The sequence below is a fragment of the Pecten maximus genome, chromosome 10 (assembly GCF_902652985.1).
Source record: "Pecten maximus chromosome 10, xPecMax1.1, whole genome shotgun sequence".
Classification (NCBI taxonomy): domain Eukaryota; kingdom Metazoa; phylum Mollusca; class Bivalvia; order Pectinida; family Pectinidae; genus Pecten; species Pecten maximus.
The window spans coordinates 42481902-42505885 of NC_047024.1; the positions used below are offsets into that span (position 1 = coordinate 42481902).

Below are 23984 nucleotides of genomic sequence, written 5' to 3' on the forward strand. Positions count from 1 at the left end.
GGGTGTATTCCGACAATGCGGTGGCAGTTGCAGGATAAATGTACGTATACAGTCTATGAGGATAATAGGTTTGTCATGGCAATATGAAAATGGTGTTTGAAGAATTCCATTAAATTTACCATAATATATAAAGTAGTTATATCAAAGCAAAGAATATCTGTATATACCATTATCACAGTGTATCCAGTGAGACCAAATACGGGCTGTGTATCGTCTTTTCATTTCCTGGTTTATTCGGTGCATTCGTTGACACAATTTCAAATTGGTATTATGGATACATTTCTTTTAGGTTGATGAGCGTTTACTATCTTTATAAGTATGCGGACAATAATTGCGATTCCCGCATTTTTTTTTTTTTTTTTTTTACAAACATGTGAAATATTGAACATATATTAACTTCTTCAAAGAGTCAGCTGTGGGGTTGTAGATGAAAAGAACCAGTATATTGATATATAAAACCGAAACTGTACTTCCGGTTTACGGCCTGGTCAACCCCTAAAAGCTACTGATCCGTACATATATCGAACGTTTTAAGTCGATTTCAAACTTGTTTTGATGTTTTAAGCTTGATTCCACGAAAAGATATTACACAAATGGAGGATCGCCATAACAAGTCAAAACCAAAACGTGCTTTTGAAACGTTCATGTATGCAGAGTTTTACGGATAAACATCGAGGTAAACAAACAGTAAACAGGAACTCGGGTGAGACGCCTTAAGCTTTGGTCTATACCTCTAGAGATGCTCCGAATGACGGAAAATAGACCAATATAATGACGTTAGACATACGTGTGTGCATAACACATAACAAGTTATATTTTGACGTCAGAGCTTGTCGGCCGATTCATTTCCCTGAAGACATATCAGTGAGATCACATGATCAGTCTGCGAATCTCAGTCCACAAAATGTTTGAATCCTGGCTATCGTCCTCTTGAAGGTGTCAAGTTCTTGAGAACCCAGATCATCTGTGGTGAATAAATTAACAAAAGTATAACACGTGTCATGATTATATATATATATATATATATATATATATGTTTATATATGTACAGTGTATTAATATACATATGTAGCTTAAATGTACATGTTCCCTTGTTCTCGATATGCGTAAGATATTTTTAATGGATATCGACATCATGGGGAGAGAGAGAGAGAGAGAGAGAGAGAGAGAGGGGGGGGGGGGGGGGGGGGGGTTGCTGAATTGTGGGTAATTTTTCCTATTCCGAATATCTCGGACTTTTACTGACCAACATACCACGGAGAGAGATTGATATTCCCCACATACGTCAGAGAGAGATTGACATTCCCCACATACCACGGAGAGAGATTGATATTCCACACATACTAGGGAGATATTGTATTCCACACATACTCGGGAGAGAATTGATAGTCCATCACATTAAACGAGAGAGATTGATATTCCACACATACCACGAGAGAGATTGATATTCCCCAACTAAGGAGAGAGATTGAATATTCCCCACATACCACGGAGAGAGATTATATTCAACCCATACCACTAGGAGGGAGATTGATATTCCCGACATACTACGGAGAGAGATTGATATTCCACACATACCACGGAGAGAGATTGATATTCCACACATACCACGGAGAGAGATTGATATTCCACACATACTACGGAGAGAGATTGATATTCCACACATAACACGGAGAGAGATTGATATTCCACACATACCACGGAGAGAGATTGATATTCCACACATACCACGGAGAGAGATTGATATTCCACACATACTACGGAGAGAGATTGATATTCCACACATACCACGGAGAGAGATTGATATTCCACACATACCACGGAGAGAGATTGATATTCCACACATACTACGGAGAGAGATTGATATTCCCACATACTACGGAGAGAGATTGATATTCCACACATACCACGGAGAGAGATTGATATTCCCGACATACCACGGAGAGAGATTGATATTCCACACATACCACGGAGAGAGATTGATATTCCCCACATAACACGGAGAGAGATTGATATTCCCCACATAACACGGAGAGAGATTGATATTCCCCACATACCACGGAGAGAGATTGATATTCCACATACCACGGAGAGAGATTTAAAAAAAAATTTTTTCCCAAAAAACCCCAGGGATTAAAACCCAAAAAACCTTTTTTCCCTTTTTCCCCTTTTTTTTTTTGGGGGTTTTAAAAGGGGAAATTTTTCCCCCCTTTTTAAAGGAAAAGTTTTAAATTTTGGGGAGGGGACTTTTTTAAAATTTTAAACCCCCCTTAAAGAAAACAAAACCCACGGAAAATTGATTTACCCCCCAAAGGGGAAAAAACCCAATCAAACTTCCCCCCAAAACCGGGGGGGTTTTTTCCCATTTCCAAGGAGGGAGGGAAAAAAAGGGGAAAAGCCCCCAATATGGGGGGGGGCCCCCCCACTTTTGGGAAAACAATTAAAAAGGTTTTTAACAAAAAATTTTGGTGGTTTTTTAAACCAAGAGAAAAAAAAATTCCCCAAAAAGGGATAAAAACAAAAGGGGGGAAATTTAAAAAAAAAGGGGGGGGGGGGGCAAAAAAACCCCTAACCCGATATGTCATTTTGTTCGTCGGAACATATTCTAGACATTCATGGGTTTTTTAGTAAAATTAGAATTAACAAAAGTGATGTATAAGGTAGCACACCACAGTAAGACAGCCTGGCCATGGGCAATTTTTTTGTTAAGCAAATAACTCCTGTATTATGATATGTATAAAAAATGAAAAAATAAATGTACACTATAATTGGTATATCCAGTATGAAGTAGTACATACAGGCTTCACATTTATTAAAACAAAAGTCAATAAATTGGTTCCGGATTTTAAATATCCGGATCTTCCGAACGTGTGTTTACACAGGAAATTTAGTTTCGCCTACAGCGCAAAATGGAAGCCCACAGAAAAGGTAAGATAGCGGAAAAACTTAATTTACAACATATGTCCAAACAAGATTAATTCTGTCTTTGGGATAGAGATATTTAATTTTAAATAGGTTTCAGAAAAAAAATTGTGTAGAGAATTGTGCCATTTTGGGTCAAATATCATAATATTTTGCAATTTTTGAGAATTTTTTAAGCTGTTACCATGGTATTCACAGCTCTAAAAATCACAGAAAATATCAGTTTACTTATCCTTCAGAGCTCTATTAAAATTGCAAATGTTGTACAGATTTCAAATATATATACTTTATTAGAGGTTATATGTAAGGTTAACTGGCAATGTTTACATATCTAAAGCGTGTGCCATATTTTTCAGAATTTGGCATTTTTACTGTACACTGCTACCAGAGAGAGACACAGAGAGAGACACAGAAAAGAGACAGAGAGAGACAAAGATAAACAGAGAGAGACAGAGTGAGAGACACAGAGAGAGACACAGAAACAGAGAGAGAGAGAGAGAAAAAAAGAGAAACAGAGAGAGACAAAGAGAGAGACACAGAGACACAGAGACAGAGACAGAGAGAGTCTCTCTTTCACTCTATACAATTGATCGCTTCATTATCTCTGGAAGACATGCATGGTATTTGTGCATTTGCTTCAGAAATCACCCTCACAATAACAAATGTTTGTATACAAAATACGTATCGTCGCTCACACAGCCATGAAAACTCACTTTGTGTTAAAACGGACACATTGAGGAGAGATGAAGAAAACAAAAAAAAAAGTGTATAAAGTGGGCCATGCTAAAGTATTGATTTTGAATTTGTTAAGTAATAGTCTGTCCTACGAACATCTCTTGGACTATTTTCACAAATCCCCGTTTTCGACAGAATACAGCAGATCTCTCTGGTTCTGCAGATAGTAAATACCTGTTTTAAGTAAGATTGGCCGTCTACATTGCTAATTAGTTTATATTAACTATGACCATTAGAATTGATATAATTAGTGTTAAATTACTTACATCCGGGATCAAGTTATGTTCAAACTTTCCCGTAAACCTCTCGTCGTGTCTAAAATAAACAATAATTCCATACAGTATAAAAACAATAGGTATTGTTGATAAACAAACAAAATCAAAATTAATTAATTGTATCAGAAAAAAAATGTTATCTTTCGATACATATAATAATGCAAAAACATTTTTTAAACATGTCAATATGATCAGCTATGTAACATTCGCATATACATAATGTATATGTTTATGTTTATATATGTATATATAAATGTATCACCTTTTTTCTTCGGCAGCAACAGCAGTAGCAGCACAAACATATAAACGAGACCACGCCCACTAACACTGACAGAATGACAACGAGGCTGATAATGGCGACGGTGTCTGGAATGAAATTCAGTACAAGATTCATCATTATGTATTGCGTTCTCTATTCATTAATCCAATAGGATAAACAACACAAAATACGGAAATGTATTTCATTGCGACAGAGCCACTGCGACTGACAACAATGATTCAAACTACAGAGAGGTTACATCATTCATTCTTAAAAGAGAAATGTATCTCTTTTTTGCTTTATTTCCCCTTATTTCTCCTATTGGGACCCCATTCTTCTGCAAATATGTCACATTCTTCATTTATACCACACACAACACTGCCAAATAAGTATCCATACAAATTTCATCAAAATCCATTTAGGTGTTCAGGACTAGTAGCGTTTTAAAGAGATTTACCTTTCTACTCAGATGAACCAAAAACAGTAACACTGTAAGTTACTGTCGAATAATTTCCATTTTCAGACCCGCCTGAGATCTTGTCAATATATGGCTACATACAAAGTTTTATCAAACTTTATATTTACTCGACTTATGGTGTTCACAAGGTCCAACTATGATATTATTACAAAGGGCAATAACTCTGTAAAATACAATCAAATAATTCCCATTTTCGAATTCGTTCGAGATCTTGACAATATCTGAGTGTATACAAAGTTACCTCGATCTTGGTTGATATTTTCTCAAGTTATGTTGACTGACGAAGAGAGGAACGTTAATACCGTTGATACAAATCATGATTAAAATCATTGTAATTAATGCGTGTGTGGTTTGAAAAAAACCGTCTGTACCAATATCATTAATGGTCAGATTTATCAACCTAAAATTGTGTATGTCATCAGAGCCATCGTGATTATCGTCAGAGGCTATAAATAGAACTAACTTTATTTCTACAAGTTATAGATATATATGTAAGTATGTTCCATTAACGTACCTTTAACACACAAATTCTTTTCTTCTTTGTGCAAGGAACAACACTCTGGTATCATTTTTATCATTTTCCTTGTTACATTTCTTACTCCAACACCGGTTTCTGTCCTACAATTTACAGAAATAAATATATGATCAATAATATATGTTTCTGTAACAGAAGCGGGGCAAGTTTAATGTAATTTAATGTATTTTAATGCAATTTTATGTAAATTAATGCATTTTCGTTTTAAGTCGACAAGAACATTCGACATAATGGCGAGTTGGTTTGTTTTTGTTTAACGTCCTATTAACAGCAAGGGTCATTTAAGGACGTGCCAGGTTTTGGAGGTGGAGGAAAGCCGGAGTACACGGAGAGAAACCACCGGCCTACGGTCAGTACCTGGCAACTGCCCCACGTAGGTTTCGAACTCGCAACCCAGAGGTGGAAACGGCGAGTCCAGTGATGAAACAGGACCATATTTTTATCTCGAAAACTTAAAACCTGTCGATATATTCCAGGCTGGAAGTTTACGAAAGACAAATGCATTCTGGGATGAAGACACAGACAAAACGTAAAAAAAAAGCTTCTTAGTCGGGACCACTGCCGTGGGGTGGGGGTGGGGAGGGGCGTGCCCCTGGGCCCCTCCTGGTTATATGTTTAGCAATATATATCTGACTCATGTAACACACGATTCATGAATTCTGAAAATTCATCTTCGAAAATACTGTCTCAAAGGTTTTTTTTAGCCCCCATATGATTAGACTTATAGACTCACACAACGTTATCAGCGTGTTTGAATTGCGAAGCGTCAGTTGACTCAGATTTATAAGATAGGTAGGTGCCAGTCGTACAAATGTAAGATATAAAAATAAAAATAATAACGTCATTCTAAGATTTACCTACTTTGTGTAAAATCCGTCTGTACAAGCCGTGGTGCGAGCTGTGACGTCACCACAAGGCTTCCTCGCCGTCCAAATAAATATAAACGTTTCCTCTACAATACCATAGTACCTGAAATAAAAAAAAAATACCAACAAAGATTAAAATTGAGAAATAATTTAAAACAAAAATATTTCAAAATATATCAATTAAGATAATTATCATCGTATTTACTTCTTGTATTTTTGTACAAATATGCAGCTTTTTAAATGGAAATAGTGCAAAATAATAAAATAAATAATTTAATAAATAAATAAATAAAATAAAATAAAATAAAATAAAACAATAAAATTAAAGAGTTGGGGCGTTTGAAAGCTAGGACTTTCAAGACATACATTCGTATTCCAGCAGTTAAATTGCTGTATATTTTGTAACAATGCCTTAGTAAATTAGGCTTTCAATAATCTTATCTATTTTTACATGGTCTCGTTAAAATGATACTTTACTATCACTCAAAGAGCTTATTTTAAGGTTTCATAATACAGTACACGGATATGAATTGTTGGGTCTTTTATCACCAGACTAACATTTTGTCATGTCAGAACTAGCAATGATGAATCCCGCTTGGATCTTGGACGTTTTGGCGCTTCTATTTTATGGCATGCTGAGGATGGACTACGTTGGACTACCCGGAGAAAAACCACCGGCCTACGGCCAGTACCTGGCAACTGCCCCACGTAGGTTTCGAACTCGCAACCCAGAGGTGGAGGGCAAGTGTTAAAGTGTCGGGACACCTTAACCACTCGGCCACCGCGGCCCCTTACTTTAGCTTGCATGCAGGCGAGAATGTTTGGTCAATTTAGCATTGATTTTTGATATATAACAATGTTGATTGGATTTCTAAAAATTTGCTTATGTTCTAAGTATGCTTGTTTGATTTTGATGTGGTATTTTTGTTAAACTTTGAGGGACGCCTAATCTCCCATATTTTTGTCTGGTTCTGCTCCCTATAAACGCTTTTTCTTTGAAATTTGGTTTTTAATTTTAGCCGGTTTGTGGTCTGGCTACTCTAAACTGTAGCATAATTTTCCCCCCGGGCGCGGGGTAGTTTTATATGCTGTTAGTATTGACTTGACCAGACATTTTCTCTCGCATTCTGATGTGGCCGTGGCAATTCTTCATATTGTGCAGTGTTGCCATTTCGTGTTTTTTTTTCTGGTAGACAACGTATTGCTCTGGTTTTTTTTTTATAAAGTTTATATAATTTTGCATCACATAACAGTATCAGCTGTTGAGTCTGATAGGAAAATCATGTTCCCTGTTTCCTTCAACTCTTTAGCTGTCACGCGTTGAAGTTTTTGGTCGTCATTAAAGTTTAGGACCAGTTAAGAGACATTGGTACTGAAGCAATGTTATCGTTTTTTGTTTGTGTTTTTGTTTTTGTTTTGTCCAGGGTGTCTTCTATCTGATAAATTACATTGTGCGAAAAATAAGTGAAAATGTTCAAACGAATAGCACGTAAAATATATCTACTGTTTTCGAAAATATGGTACGAAGTAAATATTTCTACATAAGATTATATTAACAACTTACTCAATGGTTGTATTACAGACGTTAGGGCCATGTAGTGTCTCTGTCACGAGTTTCTGGTGTCGATTCCTGTGAACTCCTGTGACAGTAAGAGTAGTTGAAGCTCCGTCTTGTCCAATCTGCCGTCTAGATTTACGGTTTTCTTCGTCTGTGCATAGCGAGACACAGGTCAGAACGCCGAGTGACAATAGTAGACATGTGTAAGCTAATATCCCCATACTGCTGAAAAATATAGATATAACATACAATTACAAAGGTATTTCAACTTTTTTATATAATGGACAATAGATTAAAAAAAAGTCGGACAATAGATAAAACAATGACGGACAAGAGATAAAACAATGACGGACAATAGATAAAACAATGGTGGACAATAGATAAAACAATGACGGACAATAGATAAAACAATGGCGGACAATAGATAAAGCAATGGCGGACAATAGATAAAACAATGACGGACAATAGATAAAACAATGGCGGACAATAAATTAAACAATGACGGACAAGAGATAAAACAATAGCGGACAATAGATAAAACAATGACGAACAATAGATAAAACAATGACGGACAATAGATAAAACAATGACAGACAAGAGATAAAACAATGACGGACAATAGATAAAACAATGACGGACAATAGGTAAAACAATGACGGACAATAGATAAAACAATGGCGGACAATAGATAAAACAATGACGGACAATAGATGAAACAATGACGAACAATAGATAAAACAATGACGGACAATAGATACAACAATGGTGGACAATAGATAAAACAATGACGGACAATAGATAAAACAATGACGGACAATAGATAAAACAATGACGGACAAAAGATAAAACAATGACGGACAATAGATAAAGCAATGGCGGACAAAAGATAAAACAATGACGGACAATAGATAAAACAATGACGGACAATAGATAAAACAACGGCGTACAATAAATAAGAAAAAACAATGGCGGACAATAGATAAAACAATGACGGACAATAGATAAAACAATGGCGGACAATAGATAAAGCAATGACGGACAATAGATAAAACAATGACGGACAATAAATAAAAAAAACAATGGTGGACAATAGATAAAACAATGACGGACAAGAGATAAAACAATGACGGACAATAAATAAAACAATGACGGACAATAGATAAAACAATGACGGACAATATATAAAACAATGACGAACAATAGATAAAACAATGACGGACAAGAGATAAAACAATGACGGACAAGAGATAAAACAATGACGGACAATAGATAAAACAATGGCGGACAATAGATAAAGCAATGGCGGACAATAGATAAAACAATGACGGACAATAAATAAAACAATGGCGGACAATAGATAAAATAATGGCGGACAATAGATAAAACAATGACAGACAATAGATAAAACAATGGCGGACAAAAGATAAAACAACGGCGGACAATAGATAAAACAACGGCGGACAATAAATAAAAAAAACAATGGTGGACAATAGATAAAACAATGACGGACAATAGATAAAACAATGACGGACAATAGATAAAACAATGACGGACAATAGATAAAACAACGGCGGACAATAGATAAAGCAATGGCGGACAATAGATAAAGCAATGGCGGACAATAGATTAAACAATGACGGACAATGATGAAACAATGACGAACAATAGATAAAACAATGACGGACAATAGATAAAACAATGGTGGACAATAGATAAAACAATGACGGACAATAGATAAAACAATGACGGACAATAGATAAAACAATGACAGACAAGAGATAAAACAATGACGGACAATAGATAAAACAATGACGAACAATAGATAAAACAATGACGGACAATAGAAAAAACAATGACAGACAATAGATAAAACAACGGCGGACAATAGATAAAATAATGGCGGACAAGAGATAAAACAATGACGGACAATAGATAAAACAATGACGGACAATAGATAAAACAACGGCGGACAATAGATAAAACAATGACGAACAATAGATAAAACAATGACGGACAAGAGATAAAACAATGACGGACAATAGAAAAAACAATGACAGACAATAGATAAAACAACGGCGGACAATAGATAAAACAATGGCGGACAAGAGATAAAACAATGACGAACAATAGATAAAACAATGACGAACAATAGATAAAACAATGACGGACAATAGATAAAACAATGACGAACAAGAGATAAAACAATGACGAACAATAGATAAAACAATGACGGACAAGAGATAAAACAATGACGGACAATAGAAAAAACAATGACAGACAATAGATAAAACAACTGCGGACAATGGATAAAATAATGGCGGACAAGAGATAAAACAATGACGAACAATAGATAAAACAATGACGAACAATAGATAAAACAATGACGGACAATAGATAAAACAATGACGAACAATAGATAAAACAATGACGGACAATAGATAAAACAATGACGGACAATAGATAAAACAATGACGAACAATAGATAAAACAATGACGGACAATAGATAAAACAATGGCGGACAATAGATAAAACAATGACGGACAATAAATAAAACAATGACGGACAAAAGATAAAACAATGGCGGACAATAGATAAAACAATGACGGACAAGAGATAAACAGTGACGGACAATAAATAAAACAATGACGGACAATAGGTAAAACAATGACGGACAATAGATTTTTTAGATTTAAACATATTTTATTGTCTTTAAACAATATGATCGGGCACAAGTTTTTCAACTTATACAAAGCCCTTTCCTTACAATAAAACTGTATATATTTACAAAATTCAAGATGGCTTATTTACAATACTAAAATACATTATCTCACACTATCATACAGTCACACGTGGAAAAAAAACATCATGAGAGAGAGGGAGAGAGAGAGGAAGAGAGAGAGGGAGAGAGGGGGGGGGGGGGGGGGGAGAGAAGGGGAGCGTCTTATTTATTATTCAATATTATGTACATATATAATGTGAGTAATCCTTTCCGACACCGACGGCAAAAGTTAATTCTAGCACTATTCGATGCTCACAACTTTTACTTATGTCCATCACTTCCCGTGCCTTGGTTAGCGTCCTCCTGGTCATTCCGTACTTTCTTGTATATTCGTTTCTCTGTTGCCGCCGACGTCGGAAAAGACCAAATACAAGTAAACTTATGATACTTTCAGATTTTTTTAAAACTTATCAAAGAGAGAAGGGAGAGAGAGAGAGAAGGGGGGGGGGGGGGGGGGGGTGTGTGTGTGTGTTAGGAGTTAGAATCTGTTAGAGTTATTGATAAATTGCTGAGTGTGCATAAAAATCAATTCGTTTTCTTGCTCAGAAAGAGTCGTGTCTCCAAAAGAAGAAGTAGATTTACGTTGAGAGGAAAATAGCGGTTTAGATGGCGGAATAGTGTAATTCTTTGTTCCGCATAAGTATTACAATCAAAGAAGAAGTGGTGGGTATTTTCAATAGGAAAGCCACAATGACAACGTTGATCAGTTATAAGGTTGGCTCTAAATAAATGATTTCTTAATGTACTAGCCCGATTTCTTAACCGTGTATGTAAGATATTAGTTTTACGTTTACCATATAAAAACGAATTTGGTACCTGTGGTAGGTCAGAATTACGAATGGAATTTTTAAAGGTTAAAAATGAAACTATGTGCCGAATATCTAAGGGTAATTGATTCCACTGTCTAATTGTTGAGGGGAAAAAAGATAGGTTAGAAGATTCCAATCTGTTCTTAGGCAAGATATAGTTTTCTGCATTGCGAAGATTATGTTCAGAATGATCAGCAACAACTGGCGGGAGTAGAGTATTTAGATATTCAGGAGTAATGTTATTGTGTATTTTATAGAACAATTGGAGTTTTCGACGGGAACGCCGTTGGGATAAAGGTTCCCATCCCGTTTCAGCATACAGGGATGTTCTGCTTGTATATGAAGGTAGACCAGTGATAATTCGGCAAGCTTCTAGCTGTAATTTTTCTAAACTGTCGGCGTCAGCAATCGAACAACCGTCCCAAAGTTCACAACAATATTCTAAAACAGGGAGAATAAAGGATCTATATATTATATTTAATGTTCTTCTATTTAGGATATATTTCAATTTACGGAGGACACCTAATTGCTTCGCTACTGTTTTACAAATATGTTGTATATGACTGCTCCATTTACAATTAGAATCTATATATACTCCTAGATGCTTATGGTAGTCAACAAATTCAATATTTATATTGTTAAAATTATTTCGATAATATGATCCAGTTCTGTATTAGAGATAAGCAACGCTTCAGTTTTTGCAGGATTGAACTTGACCAACCATTTACTTGCCCACGATTGAATATTTAAAAGATCACTATTGATTTTCTGTTCAATAACCTGCGGGGATTTATCAGAGCATAAAAGAGAAGTATCATCCGCGAAAAGTTTTGAAAGGCTTTCTATATTATCTGTTATATCATTAATGTATATAATGAACAAAAGAGGTCCAAGCACCGAGCCCTGGGGTACCCCTGCGTTTGTAGACTTAACTAGTGATTTGCTATTCCCAAAATATACCTGCTGTTTTCTATCTGACACGTAATCCATTAACCAGTTGAGTAATTTACCTGATATACCATAGCTAGCTAGTTTCACTTCAAGTCCCCTATGCCACACTCTGTCGAATGCCTTGGAAATATCACAGAAAACTAGACAGGTAGGTTGTTTTTTTTTTCCAGGTTTTCACATATTTTTTGATAAATTTCAATTAGCTGATGAACTGTAGAATGGCCTGGTTGGAAGCCTGACTGATATTTATAAATTAAAGAATTTTCTAACAGGTAATTATGTAAATATTTAGCAATGAGTCGTTCAAAAACTTTACCTATAGTACAAAGTAATGATATTGGCCTATAATTGGAAGGATCTTGCTTATCTCCCTTTTTAAAAATAGGCATCACTAGAGCATGTTTCCATTGTGTAGGGAAAGACCCAGTCTCCAAAGAAGTACGAAAGATTAGAGACAGAGGATAAGCTACTGATATAGCAGTATTTTTAAGCATGATGTGACTTATTGTATCGTTTCCTACAGCTTTACCACTTTTTAAGGCTTTTAGTATGTCAATAATATCATTTATGTTGAAGGGTATGTCAGAGATTCTAGAGTCAGTTCTTGTTTCTGCTGTCGGAATGTCAGTCCCAGTGTCGTCTATTGTAGATATAGAAACAAAGTAGTCATTTAGTATATTTGTCTTAATGTTATCCTCCATTTCAAGATTTCCAGCCGCACTCCTCAGAGGTGGAATAGCATTTGATATATCAGATGTTTTAGTAAGTCTACGTACACGTTTCCAAAAGTTTTTGGGATTCGAATTATTATAATTGTCTAATAAACCATTTATGTCCGCATAAAACATGTCTTTCTTCCTTTTCTTTAGATTATTGACTCTATTTCGGTGTTTCCTAAAGTTGTTCAAATTGTAAGGAGTGCGGTTGGATTCATATTTTTGCAGTAATCTGTCCCTTTTCCTAATTTCACGTCTCAAATCGGAGTCAAACCATGGCTTATCGTTAGGTCTTATTGTAGCTATTTTTGAAGGAATACAATCACTTGCTATTTCTAAATATTTAGTTGTGAAAACTCTACACATATCATCCGGGGTGTTGGTCAAAGAAAAAAGTTCAGTCCAATCAGTCATCGCTAGTTTATTATTAAAAAGGTCAAAATTAGCGTCATTATAACATAAAATTTTTCGTTTATATCTCCTAGTAATATTTGTCTCTATAGTTAGTTCTACAGATGTTGCTTGATGGTCTGAAATATCACGGTCTATGTCAATAGTGTCAGCTTTAGTGTGATTACACGTGTCCGATAGAAAAATAGGGTCAAGTAGTGTACAGGACGTGCGTCCAATTCTAGTCGGTCTGTCTATTACATTTGTGAGGTGGAAATGATTCGTTATATCTATGATGGAGTGATTATTATCAACTGTAAGAAGGTCGACATTTACATCGCCAACTATTACAACATAAGGAGTTTCATTCATGGCTGTTTCTAACGAATATCTAAACAAATTCCAGAAAGCTTGTGTACAGTTAGGAGGCCTATAGACAGTACACAGAAGATATTTCGTGTTTGGAAACTGGATCTCTGTCCACACAACTTCGCCTATATGGAATTCTAAGTTAGGTCTACGACGTGTGCATAGGAGACTGGAAGTGTAAACATTTATACCCCCACCCGGGGTTCCACGATCTTTACGGTATAGGTTATAACCATCTAGGAGTATATCATCGTCTGCTATCGATATATCAAGGTGAGTCTCTGTGATACAGACTATATCAAAATCTGATGCAACATGATCTAGATAAGATAACTTATTTCTAAGACTACGAATATTCAAATGAAAGACAGAAATGTCTTTAGAATAATTGTTGGGACCTGGGTTTGGATGAACATCATTGCTAGAAAGAAGAAGTAGTTGTAAAATAAAGAAAAAACACGAGTTATCAACAAGGATAGATAGAAATAACTGAGTAAAATATGCTAGTTTGGCAGCAGAGTGTATCATATATGACCAAACGCCGCTTAATAATTTTAGGAGGTTAATATATAAAATATAATGTTTTCGAGTAAGAACGCCGTGTGTGCATAGGTAAAACAGCCGATCGCCGCTCTATATGATACTAAATCGCTACCCATTATCATCAAAGACCAACAATATTATAGGATGACGATCGGATCTGCAAAATACACATGTGCACACTAGAGCGGAAGCACACTCAGCAATGGAGAGACTAGAGGGGTTATAGAGGTCAGGATCGGGGTCACAGATGTCAAAGGGGGGATAAAGGAGGTAGGGAGAAAACTTGAAAGGGTTACAATTCCATGTAAAGCTATGGAATAATAGGTAGAGGGGGAGAACAGGGGTGTAGAGCATAACATTGGGGGGGGGGGGGGGGGGGGGGGGGGGGGGGGGTGTGTTGGGGGGGGGTGGGGTTTTGGGTGTGTATGGGGTGTGGGGCGGGGGTTGGTGGGGGGGTTTTTTGTGTGTTGTTCAGTGGTGTTCTTGGTTGTGTTTAGTTTGGTGTGTTTTGGGGGGGGGGAATTTTTGGAGTTAAAATCAACTGAACGGGTTTGTTGATTTCAAATTTCACATTGGTGCAAAAAATAAATATAAATATTACAAATATACTAATTAGTGCAATAGCATACATACAAACATACATGCTTTCCATTTGTTCAATCATACACACCAATGATAGCTGCAACGCATTCTCACTCGCTAGTTATTTTTTTTTTTCAATTCAATCTGCATGATTAATGTAAAAAAGAAACACAAAAGAATATATACAAAACAGTGTTTAACCTATATGTTTGTACATTGTATTTCGTCAAAATCAAAATATGGTATATTGCCAAATAAATTTAGTCTTAAACCTATTTATATACAACACTTCATTTCAGTAAAGCGTTCTTACATTCAGCCTCATTTTGTGTGGGGATTTTCATCTTTACAACTTGTTAACAACTTTAAAATCAACACTTATCCCTTGAGTAACTTGGTATTTACAAAGAGTAAAACCATATATTTATATATGTATAAAGAAAAAAAAATTTAGTGAATTTTATATGGAAAACTTATATGTGTATATATCACTAAGTGATTTTGGATCTTATATGTGTATATATCCCTGGGAGATCTTGTATCTTATATGTGTATATATCACTAAGAGATCTTGGATCTTATATGCGTATATATCACTAAGAGATCTTGGATCTTATATGTGTATAGATCACTAAGAGATCTTGAATCTTATATGTGTATATATCACTACGAGATCTTGGATCGTATATGTGTTTATATCACTAAGAGATCTTGTATCTTATATGTGTATAAATCTCTGGGAGATCTTGTATCTTACAAGTGTATATATCACTAGGAGATCTTGGATCTTATATGGGTATGTATCACTAAGAGATCTTGGATCTTATATGGGTATATATCACTAATAGATCTTGGATCTTATATGTGTATATATCACTAAGAGGTCTTGTATCTTATATGTGTATATGTATATATCCCTGGGAGATCTTACACTTTCATGTGTATATATCACTTGGAGATCTTGCATCTTATATGTGTATGTATCACTAAGAGATCTTGGATCTTATATGTGTATAGATCACTTAGATATCTTGAATCTTATATGTGTATATATCTCTACGAGATCTTGGATCTTATATGTGTTTATATCACTAAGAGATCTTGTATCTTATATGTGTATAAATCTCTGGGAGATCTTGTATCTTACAAGTGTATATATCACTAGGAGATCTTGGATCTTATATGGGTATATATCACTAATAGATCTTGGATCTTATATGGGTATATATCACTAATAGATCTTGGATCTTATATGTGTATATATCACTAAGAGGTCTTGGATCTTATATGTGTATATGTATATATCCCTAGGAGATCTTACACTTTCATGTGTATATATCACTTGGAGATCTTGCATCTTATATGTGTATATATCTCTGTGAGATCTTGTATCTTACATGTGCATATATCACTAAGAGATCTTGGATCTTATATGTGTATATATTACTAAGAGATCTTTGATCTTGGATGGTTATATATCACTTGAGGATCTGTGTCTTGTATGTGTATATATCTCTGGGAGATTTTGTATCTTATATGTGTATATATCACTAAAAGATCTTGGATTTTATATGTGTATAGATCACTAAGAGATCTTGAATCTTATATGTGTATATATCACTACGAGATCTTGGATCTTATATGTGTTTATGTCACTAAGAGATCTTGTATCTTATATGTGTATAAATCTCTGGGAGATCTTGGATCTTATATGTGTATATATTACTAAGAGATCTTTGATCTTATATGTGTATATATTACTAAGAGATCTTTGATCTTGGATGGTTATATATCACTTGAGGATCTGTGTCTTGTATGTGTATATATCTCTGGGAGATCTTGTATCTTATATGTGTATATATCACTAAGAGATCTTGGATCTTATATGTGTATATGTATATATCACTAACAGATCTTGGATCTTATATGTGTATAGATCACTAAGAGATCTTGGATCTTATATGTGTATGTATCACTAAGAAATCTTGGATCTTGGATGGTTATATATCACTTGAGGATCTGTGTCTTGCATGTGTGTATATCTCTGGGAGATCTTGTATCTTACATGTGTATGTATCACTAAGAGATCTTGGATCTTATATGTATATATATCACTAAGAGATCTTGGATCTTATATGTGTATGTATCACTAAGAAATCTTGGATCTTGGATGGTTATATATCACTTGAGGATCTGTGTCTTGCATGTGTATATATCTCTGGGAGATCTTGTATCTTACATGTGTATGTATCACTAAGAGATCTTGTATCTTACATGTGTATATATCTCTGGGAGATCTTGTTTCTTACATGTGTATGTATCACTTGGAGATCTTGCATATTACATGTGTATGTATCACTTGGAGATCTTGCATCTTTTATGTGTATATATCTCTGAGAGATCTTGTTTCTTACAGGTGTATGTATCACTTGGAGATCTTGCATATTACATGTGTATGTATCACTAAGATATCTTTTATCTTACATGGATACATATAATTTGGAGATCTTGTATCTTTCGTTTGTGTGTATCACTAGGATATCTTGTATCTTACATATGTATATATCACTTGGATATCTTGTATCTTACATAGATATAAATCAATGCGTGGGGGATCTGAATCTTGCATCTGAATATATCACTAAAAGATCTTGTATCTTACATGTATATATACATATGTATCACTCTGATATATTGTATGCTATATGTTTATGAATCACTGGGAGATCTGTATCTTCCATGTGTATGTTTCACTGAGATATATTTGTTATTGTTTTATTTTACAACCTATGTTCATACATATCTATATCTTATGATATTTTATATATTTACAAGATTCTTAAATAACTAGCATGCATTGTTCAATTTATGAAAAAAAAAAACCACAACCAAGCATATCAATTGCAAATCAACACAAGAGAATTTTTGGAAAATGATAGAATGAGGTTTCACGTCTCTGTCATGTAATAACATGAGTAGTTGGACAGTTCAGAAATAGTTCGGATTCTGGTCATTACATCGCGATCGCGTGCACGTGAGTCCTCTGGGCGGAGTGAGGGAAGGACATCATACATGTGTGCGCGTGATTTAAGGAGAATCTTCCTGTCGTCCGTACCGCGCTTGATGAAGATCCTTCCATCGCTGGACCAGTACGACTGAATACCCCCCGAAGATTTAGCAGCAGAGAGGTCCTTCATGATTCCCTGACGAACGCGTGTCAGATCTTCCGTGATAAACAAGCGATCGGAGTTGCCCTTTAGCTCTTTCTTACTACGGAATACTTTGTTTTTAATTTTCCAGTTTTTGAATCTACAAATAACTTGGTACTTGTTGTCTCTGGGGATACCGATAATGTGAGATCTAAATATGTCGTCTTCGCTGAGGGTGATCTTGAGGTGGTTCTTACAGATACCAATAATGGTCGAGTCCGTATCATTTACATCATCACCACTGAGGCGAACATTGTGGAATCGGAGCGAGTTCCTCCTTCCATACTGTTCCAGCTCTTCGATTTGACCCTCGAGGTTTCCAACAGCATTTTCTAAGTGCTCACACCGAGCTTGAAGTGAATCATTGGTCTTCTGGAGATCGCCTATGTGTACTTTTTGCTGATCAACAGTGTGTTTAAGGGGGGCAACTATGTCTGTCAGCATGTCTTTGATGGATCCCTGCAGGAGGGGGAGTAGACCCTTAGCAAGAGCAGGGGCTAATGCTGGAGCAACGGACTCCGCAAAGTCTGGGTTTACAAGAGTGTTCATAAGCAGCGAAGTTAAGTCCACTTGGTGGAGAGTGGACGACTCGGACATGTCGTCCATGTCGGACAGATAGTTTCGACGTCTATTAGTAGGGGGTTCAGTGGTAGGACTTGGAGTGTTGCTATCAGGTTGGTTGCGTTTCAGTCGTGCAGGGGTAACTTCAGATTCAGTTCGTTGTGAGGAAGTGGTCGTGTACATGATATAGTTCAAAACACAAATAGGCGAGGTGGTCTGATCAAAATGGCGGTCACGTACATATAGACAATAGAGTTCAACTGAATCAATCTGATCTTCACAGTCAACACTTTAGATGTGCACTTTTACATGTCAGAAATCTAGACAATCATTTGATGTAGCTATTGAGTCATGTTTGGCACCACAATTATATCATATTATACACAAATCAAACCCTTGGTGGTGAGCCTCATATTCCTGCTTGTAACAAAGCCGCCATCTTGAATACGAACAATAGATAAAAAAAATGGTGGACAATAGATAAAACAATGACGAACTATAGATAAAACAATGACGGACAATAAATAAAACAATGACGGACAAGAGATAAAACAATGACGAATAATAGATAAAACAATGACGGACAATAGATAAAACAATGACGGACAATAGATAAAACAATGACGAATAATAGATAAAACAATGACGGACAATAGATAAAACAATGACGGACAATAGATAAAACAATGGCGGACAATAGATAAAACAATGACGAACAATAGATAAAACAATGACGGACAATATATAAAACAATGACAGACAATAGATAAAACAATGGCGGACAATAGATAAAACAATGACTGACAATTGATAAAACAATGGCGGACAATAGATAAAACAATGACGGACAATAGATAAAACAATGGTGGACAATAGATAAAACAATGACGGACAATAGATAAAACAATGACAGACAATAGATAAAACAATGGCGGACAATAGATAAAACAATGACCGACAATTGATAAAACAATGGCGGACAATAGATAAAACAATGACGGACAATAGATAAAACAATGGTGGACAATAGATAAAACAATGACAGACAATAGATAAAACAATGACGGACAAGAGATAAAACAATGACGGACAATAGTTAAAACAATGGTGGACAATAGATAAAACAATGGTGGACAAAAGATAAAACAATGGCGGACAATAGATAAAATAATGACAGACAAGAGATAAAACAATAGCGGACAATAGATAAAACAATGACGAACAATAGATAAAACAATGACGGACAATAGATAAAACAATGACGGACAATAAATAAAACAATGGCGGACAATAGATAAAACAATGACGGACAATAAATAAAACAATGACAGACAAGAGATAAAACAATAGCGGACAATAGATAAAACAATGACGAACAATAGATAAAACAATGACGGACAATAGATAAAACAATGACGGACAATAGATAAAACAATGACGAACAATAGATAAAACAATGACGGACAATAGATAAAACAATGACGGACAATAGATAAAACAATGACAGACAATAGATAAAACAATGGTGGACAATAGATAAAACAATGACGGACAAGAGATAAAACAATGACGGGCAAGAGATAAAACAATGACGAACAATAGATAAAACAATGACAGACAATAGATAAAACAATGGCGGACAATAGATAAAACAATGGCGGACAAGAGATAAAAAAACAATGGCGGACAAGAGATAAAATAATGTATAGTGGCATTAGTAAGTGGCGCTGCGAGGTATATCAATACAAATAAACAAAATAGTGCGATGTTAAAATTATTCAAGAAATGTTTTTATGCAATTGTTTCTGATAATTTTAGTGTTTATTTTCAATTTTGGATAGTACATGAATTGCACTTTATCGTAACTGCATATTCTAGGATAATACTGCATGAGTATTGCGCAGCTTCAATATCTTGTAACGACCAGCAAGCATAGTCTCGGGACGTCGCATGTCCGGGTCGTCAGACTCTATTAGTAACCTTTAAACATTCTTCCACTCCTCCGAACTCAATTTATTGGAAGCCTCAATATTTTCAATATCATGTTTCTGTTCAACACGACCGACATAAAAAATGGCCTCAGCCGGATTCTTGGTGCCAATATAGGCTGAAGACGACACAATTCCTATTCCGTGTCTTCATCCACAGAACAAGGTCGTTTTTATTTTCAAGTCTAATTTTGTTTCCCCTTATTGCAAGAATTCTTTATTACTTTTCTAAATGATGTTTTTAAGTAGTTCTGTCTACATTTGTCTCTGGTATTCTTGTGCAAGCCTGATCACCACGCGTAAACATTAATGATCTCAAGCATTGGATGTGATTAGTTTCATTTAGAGATGTAACGCAAGCGTAAATAATGCTGTTTAAGTTTAGAAAAAAGACATAAAAATGAAGTAATATATATTAGAAATAAACCAAAAATCTAATTCAAATTCAATTCATAATGAAATGCATCTTTTTTTAAATTCTAAAAGATTGAATTCCAGACAGGTATGAAATCATACGACATTCAACATTCAAAAACATCAAAAAAACTAAATGTCGTTTGTCGAGCCACTGAACATTAAAACATTTCTCTCGTTGGCCAATGATTTTATTTGAGTGTTGAATGTTGAGCTGAACAACATTCAAAATATGAATGTCGTATGTCGTAAGTCGCTTGTCGAGCCTCTGAACATTCAAAAGTGTCCTCGTTGGCCACAAGATTTTTTTGAATGTTGAATTTTGTCTGCTGAGCTAAATTTCTAATATTTCTTATTGTTTTGCCGGAAAAAGTTATTTCATAAATTATTAGTGTTTACATACCAGTCATATCCAGAATAGGATAAAATGCTTATGTTTATTAGTGTGTCGGTATAGTAAATGACACCTTTTCGAACCTCCACAAAAATAAGTAAACATATCCAGTTTCTCGAGTCAGAAAATAAATAACAAATAAATAAATAATATTAAAAAAAAAAAAACAACACATTCTTACCTGAGTCTTCTGCCTCCCGCTATAGTGATACACTTATATATATATACATAAATTATCCTAACATTCAACGCCCATATAACGTATTTATACTATATGGAAATCATTGATAAGTGCAGTGATTTCCTGTTGGACCCGGTGGTACGAAACTGACACATAATTAGGTGATTAATTTTTTTCATTTGTCATCAGAAATGGGATCATCTTTATTTCCTCATCGTATCGCAGTCTGACCATACAAGTTTCATAAACCATAAAAGGTCATAAACTCACATACAAATTCTTACTTCATTGCTGTCGCCTATGGAGACTTTATATGGAGTTGTAATCGTCACTGACATGGGGTGACATGATTGTGTCTCCAAAATGATGAATTCAGCATCATGCAACGGATAGGAAATTCAGTGTTTTCTCCGAAGAATATTTCACATGATTTAGGAAAATTATTTCATCTTTCCACTTATTCTATTTTATTTTAATTTTCATCTAAATCGCTTTAATACAATATTTCTCTAATCAGTACATGTCCAGAGTCTACGCATTTTCATGGAAGGGATTAATGTAGGATTACAGTGAACTTTGTAACCTTTTGATATTTTTATTTAGTTTAAACATATTTTATTGACATATAATAATGACAAAGGGATTAGTCAGCAAGTTTTTTCAACTTATAGACGACTTCTCCCATAATAATAACAAAATAATTAACAATAACATAGTCACATGATGGCATATACAAATATTCAGAAATTCGATAAAGAAACGAAAATATAATGAGAGAGAGAGAGAGAGAGAGAGAGAGAGAGAGAGAGAGAGAGAGAGAGGGCAGGAAGGAGGAGGAGATAGGTACATTTAAAGTTAAATGACTGCATCGGGAAAGATCATGACATATAAATGTTTGGAATGAATTCAAATATACTTAATCGATTAGAAGAAAAAACATTTTTATATTATATGGATAAATGGAGCATTTTGGATAAAGTTTTTTATTATAGGAAAATAGTATGAAAAGAAGGGGGGGGGGGGGGGGGGGGGATAGGAAGTGATGATTAGTCGAATCTTCCCGACCTACTCAAGAAGTTTTGCACAACTTTGGCGATTTTTATATTGTCAGTTGAGGAGATATTCGTGTCACCATTACAAAGTATATTTACATTAACAGGACCGTACCAGGTTAAATCAGCAATAAGAGTTCCTCTTAAGTTGTTGTACAGGGGACAGTTAAGGAAAAAATTATGGGAATCTTCACAGGGATGTCCACATTGACAAGCAGGTGAATCAACGAGATTGGCTCTAAAAAAGCTTAGTGCACTTGCTCGATTTCTTATTCTGTTGTGTAGAATATTTAGTTTTCGAGGACCATAACTGATAAAATGCTTGTCATATATATTGTTTACTGTCGTAGATTTTTTTAGATTAGATTTGAAGGAACTTAAAGTAGGCGAGTTTCTGATAGTGTTATGTAAGTCATTCCAAAGTTTTGAAGTAGAAGGAAAGAAGGAGTTTTTTGATAGTTGTAGACGAAAGTGTTGTTCCCTAAATAAATCTGCATTTCGTAAATTATAAGGAGCTATGTTGCCAATATACATTGGTAGTAGGTCGATAAGAAAAGTAGGTGCCAGATTATTTACTATAGAATAGAATAAGGAAAGTTTCCGAGCATCTCTTCTCTTCGAAAGTGGTAACCAACCGGTTTCCAGATATAAGAACTCTTTTTTTGTGAATATGGGCAGCCCTGTGACTATTCTTGCGGCCTCTAGATTTATCTTTTCTAATAACAATGAGTTTGTTGTACCGCAGTTGTCCCATACTTCACATGCATATTCAAGTAATGGTCGTATATAGGTAAGGTACATTTTTTCTAATGTGTTCCTGTTTAAGATAAGTTTTAATTTACGGAGGGTGGCTATATATTTAGTTACTTTATTGACTATAGATTCTACATGTACGTTCCACTTACAATCATCAGAAAGAATGACTCCTAGGTGTTTATGGTGGTTTGTTATTTTAATCGGGGTATTGTCGAATGTAAAGGACGGAACAAAAGGAAGTTGTCTAGTTGATATTACGAGGGCCTCGGTTTTATTAGGATTAAAGGACATAAGCCATTCATTGGACCAAATTTCAAGTTTTAATAAGTCCCGTTTAGCCTCCGTCTCAATAAGGTTGAGGTCATATGACGCGTAGGATAGAGAAGTATCGTCAGTGAAAAGCCTAGACAGAGATGAAAGATTACAGGAAATATCATTTATGTATAGTAGAAAGAAAAGTGGACCAAGAATTGACCCTTGGGGGACACCAGCATTTATAGGCTTAAGAGAGGAAAGTGAATCATTGATAAATACAGCTTGTTTTCTTTTTGAAAGATAACTAGCCCCCCAACGAAGAAGAGGTCCAGAGATACCATAATTGTTGAGTTTATGTAAGAGGCCTTTGTGCCACACGCGGTCAAATGCCTTAGAAAAATCACAA

The 23984-nt window shown here is 35.2% G+C and overlaps 1 protein-coding gene across 1 annotated transcript; it reads right to left on the reverse strand.

The window, feature by feature from the left end:
• Window positions 1-4167: 4167 nt before the first annotated feature.
• Window positions 4168-21568, reverse strand: LOC117336720. Its single transcript, XM_033897333.1, has 5 exons — window positions 21516-21568; window positions 7635-7853; window positions 6066-6173; window positions 5184-5287; window positions 4168-4298 (listed from the first exon to the last, which is right to left on the reverse strand). Exons 2-5 carry the CDS (start codon window positions 7847-7849, stop codon window positions 4168-4170), a joined length of 558 nt encoding a protein of 185 aa, XP_033753224.1. The 5' UTR covers window positions 7850-7853; window positions 21516-21568.
• Between the last annotated feature and the right edge of the window lie 2416 nt (window positions 21569-23984).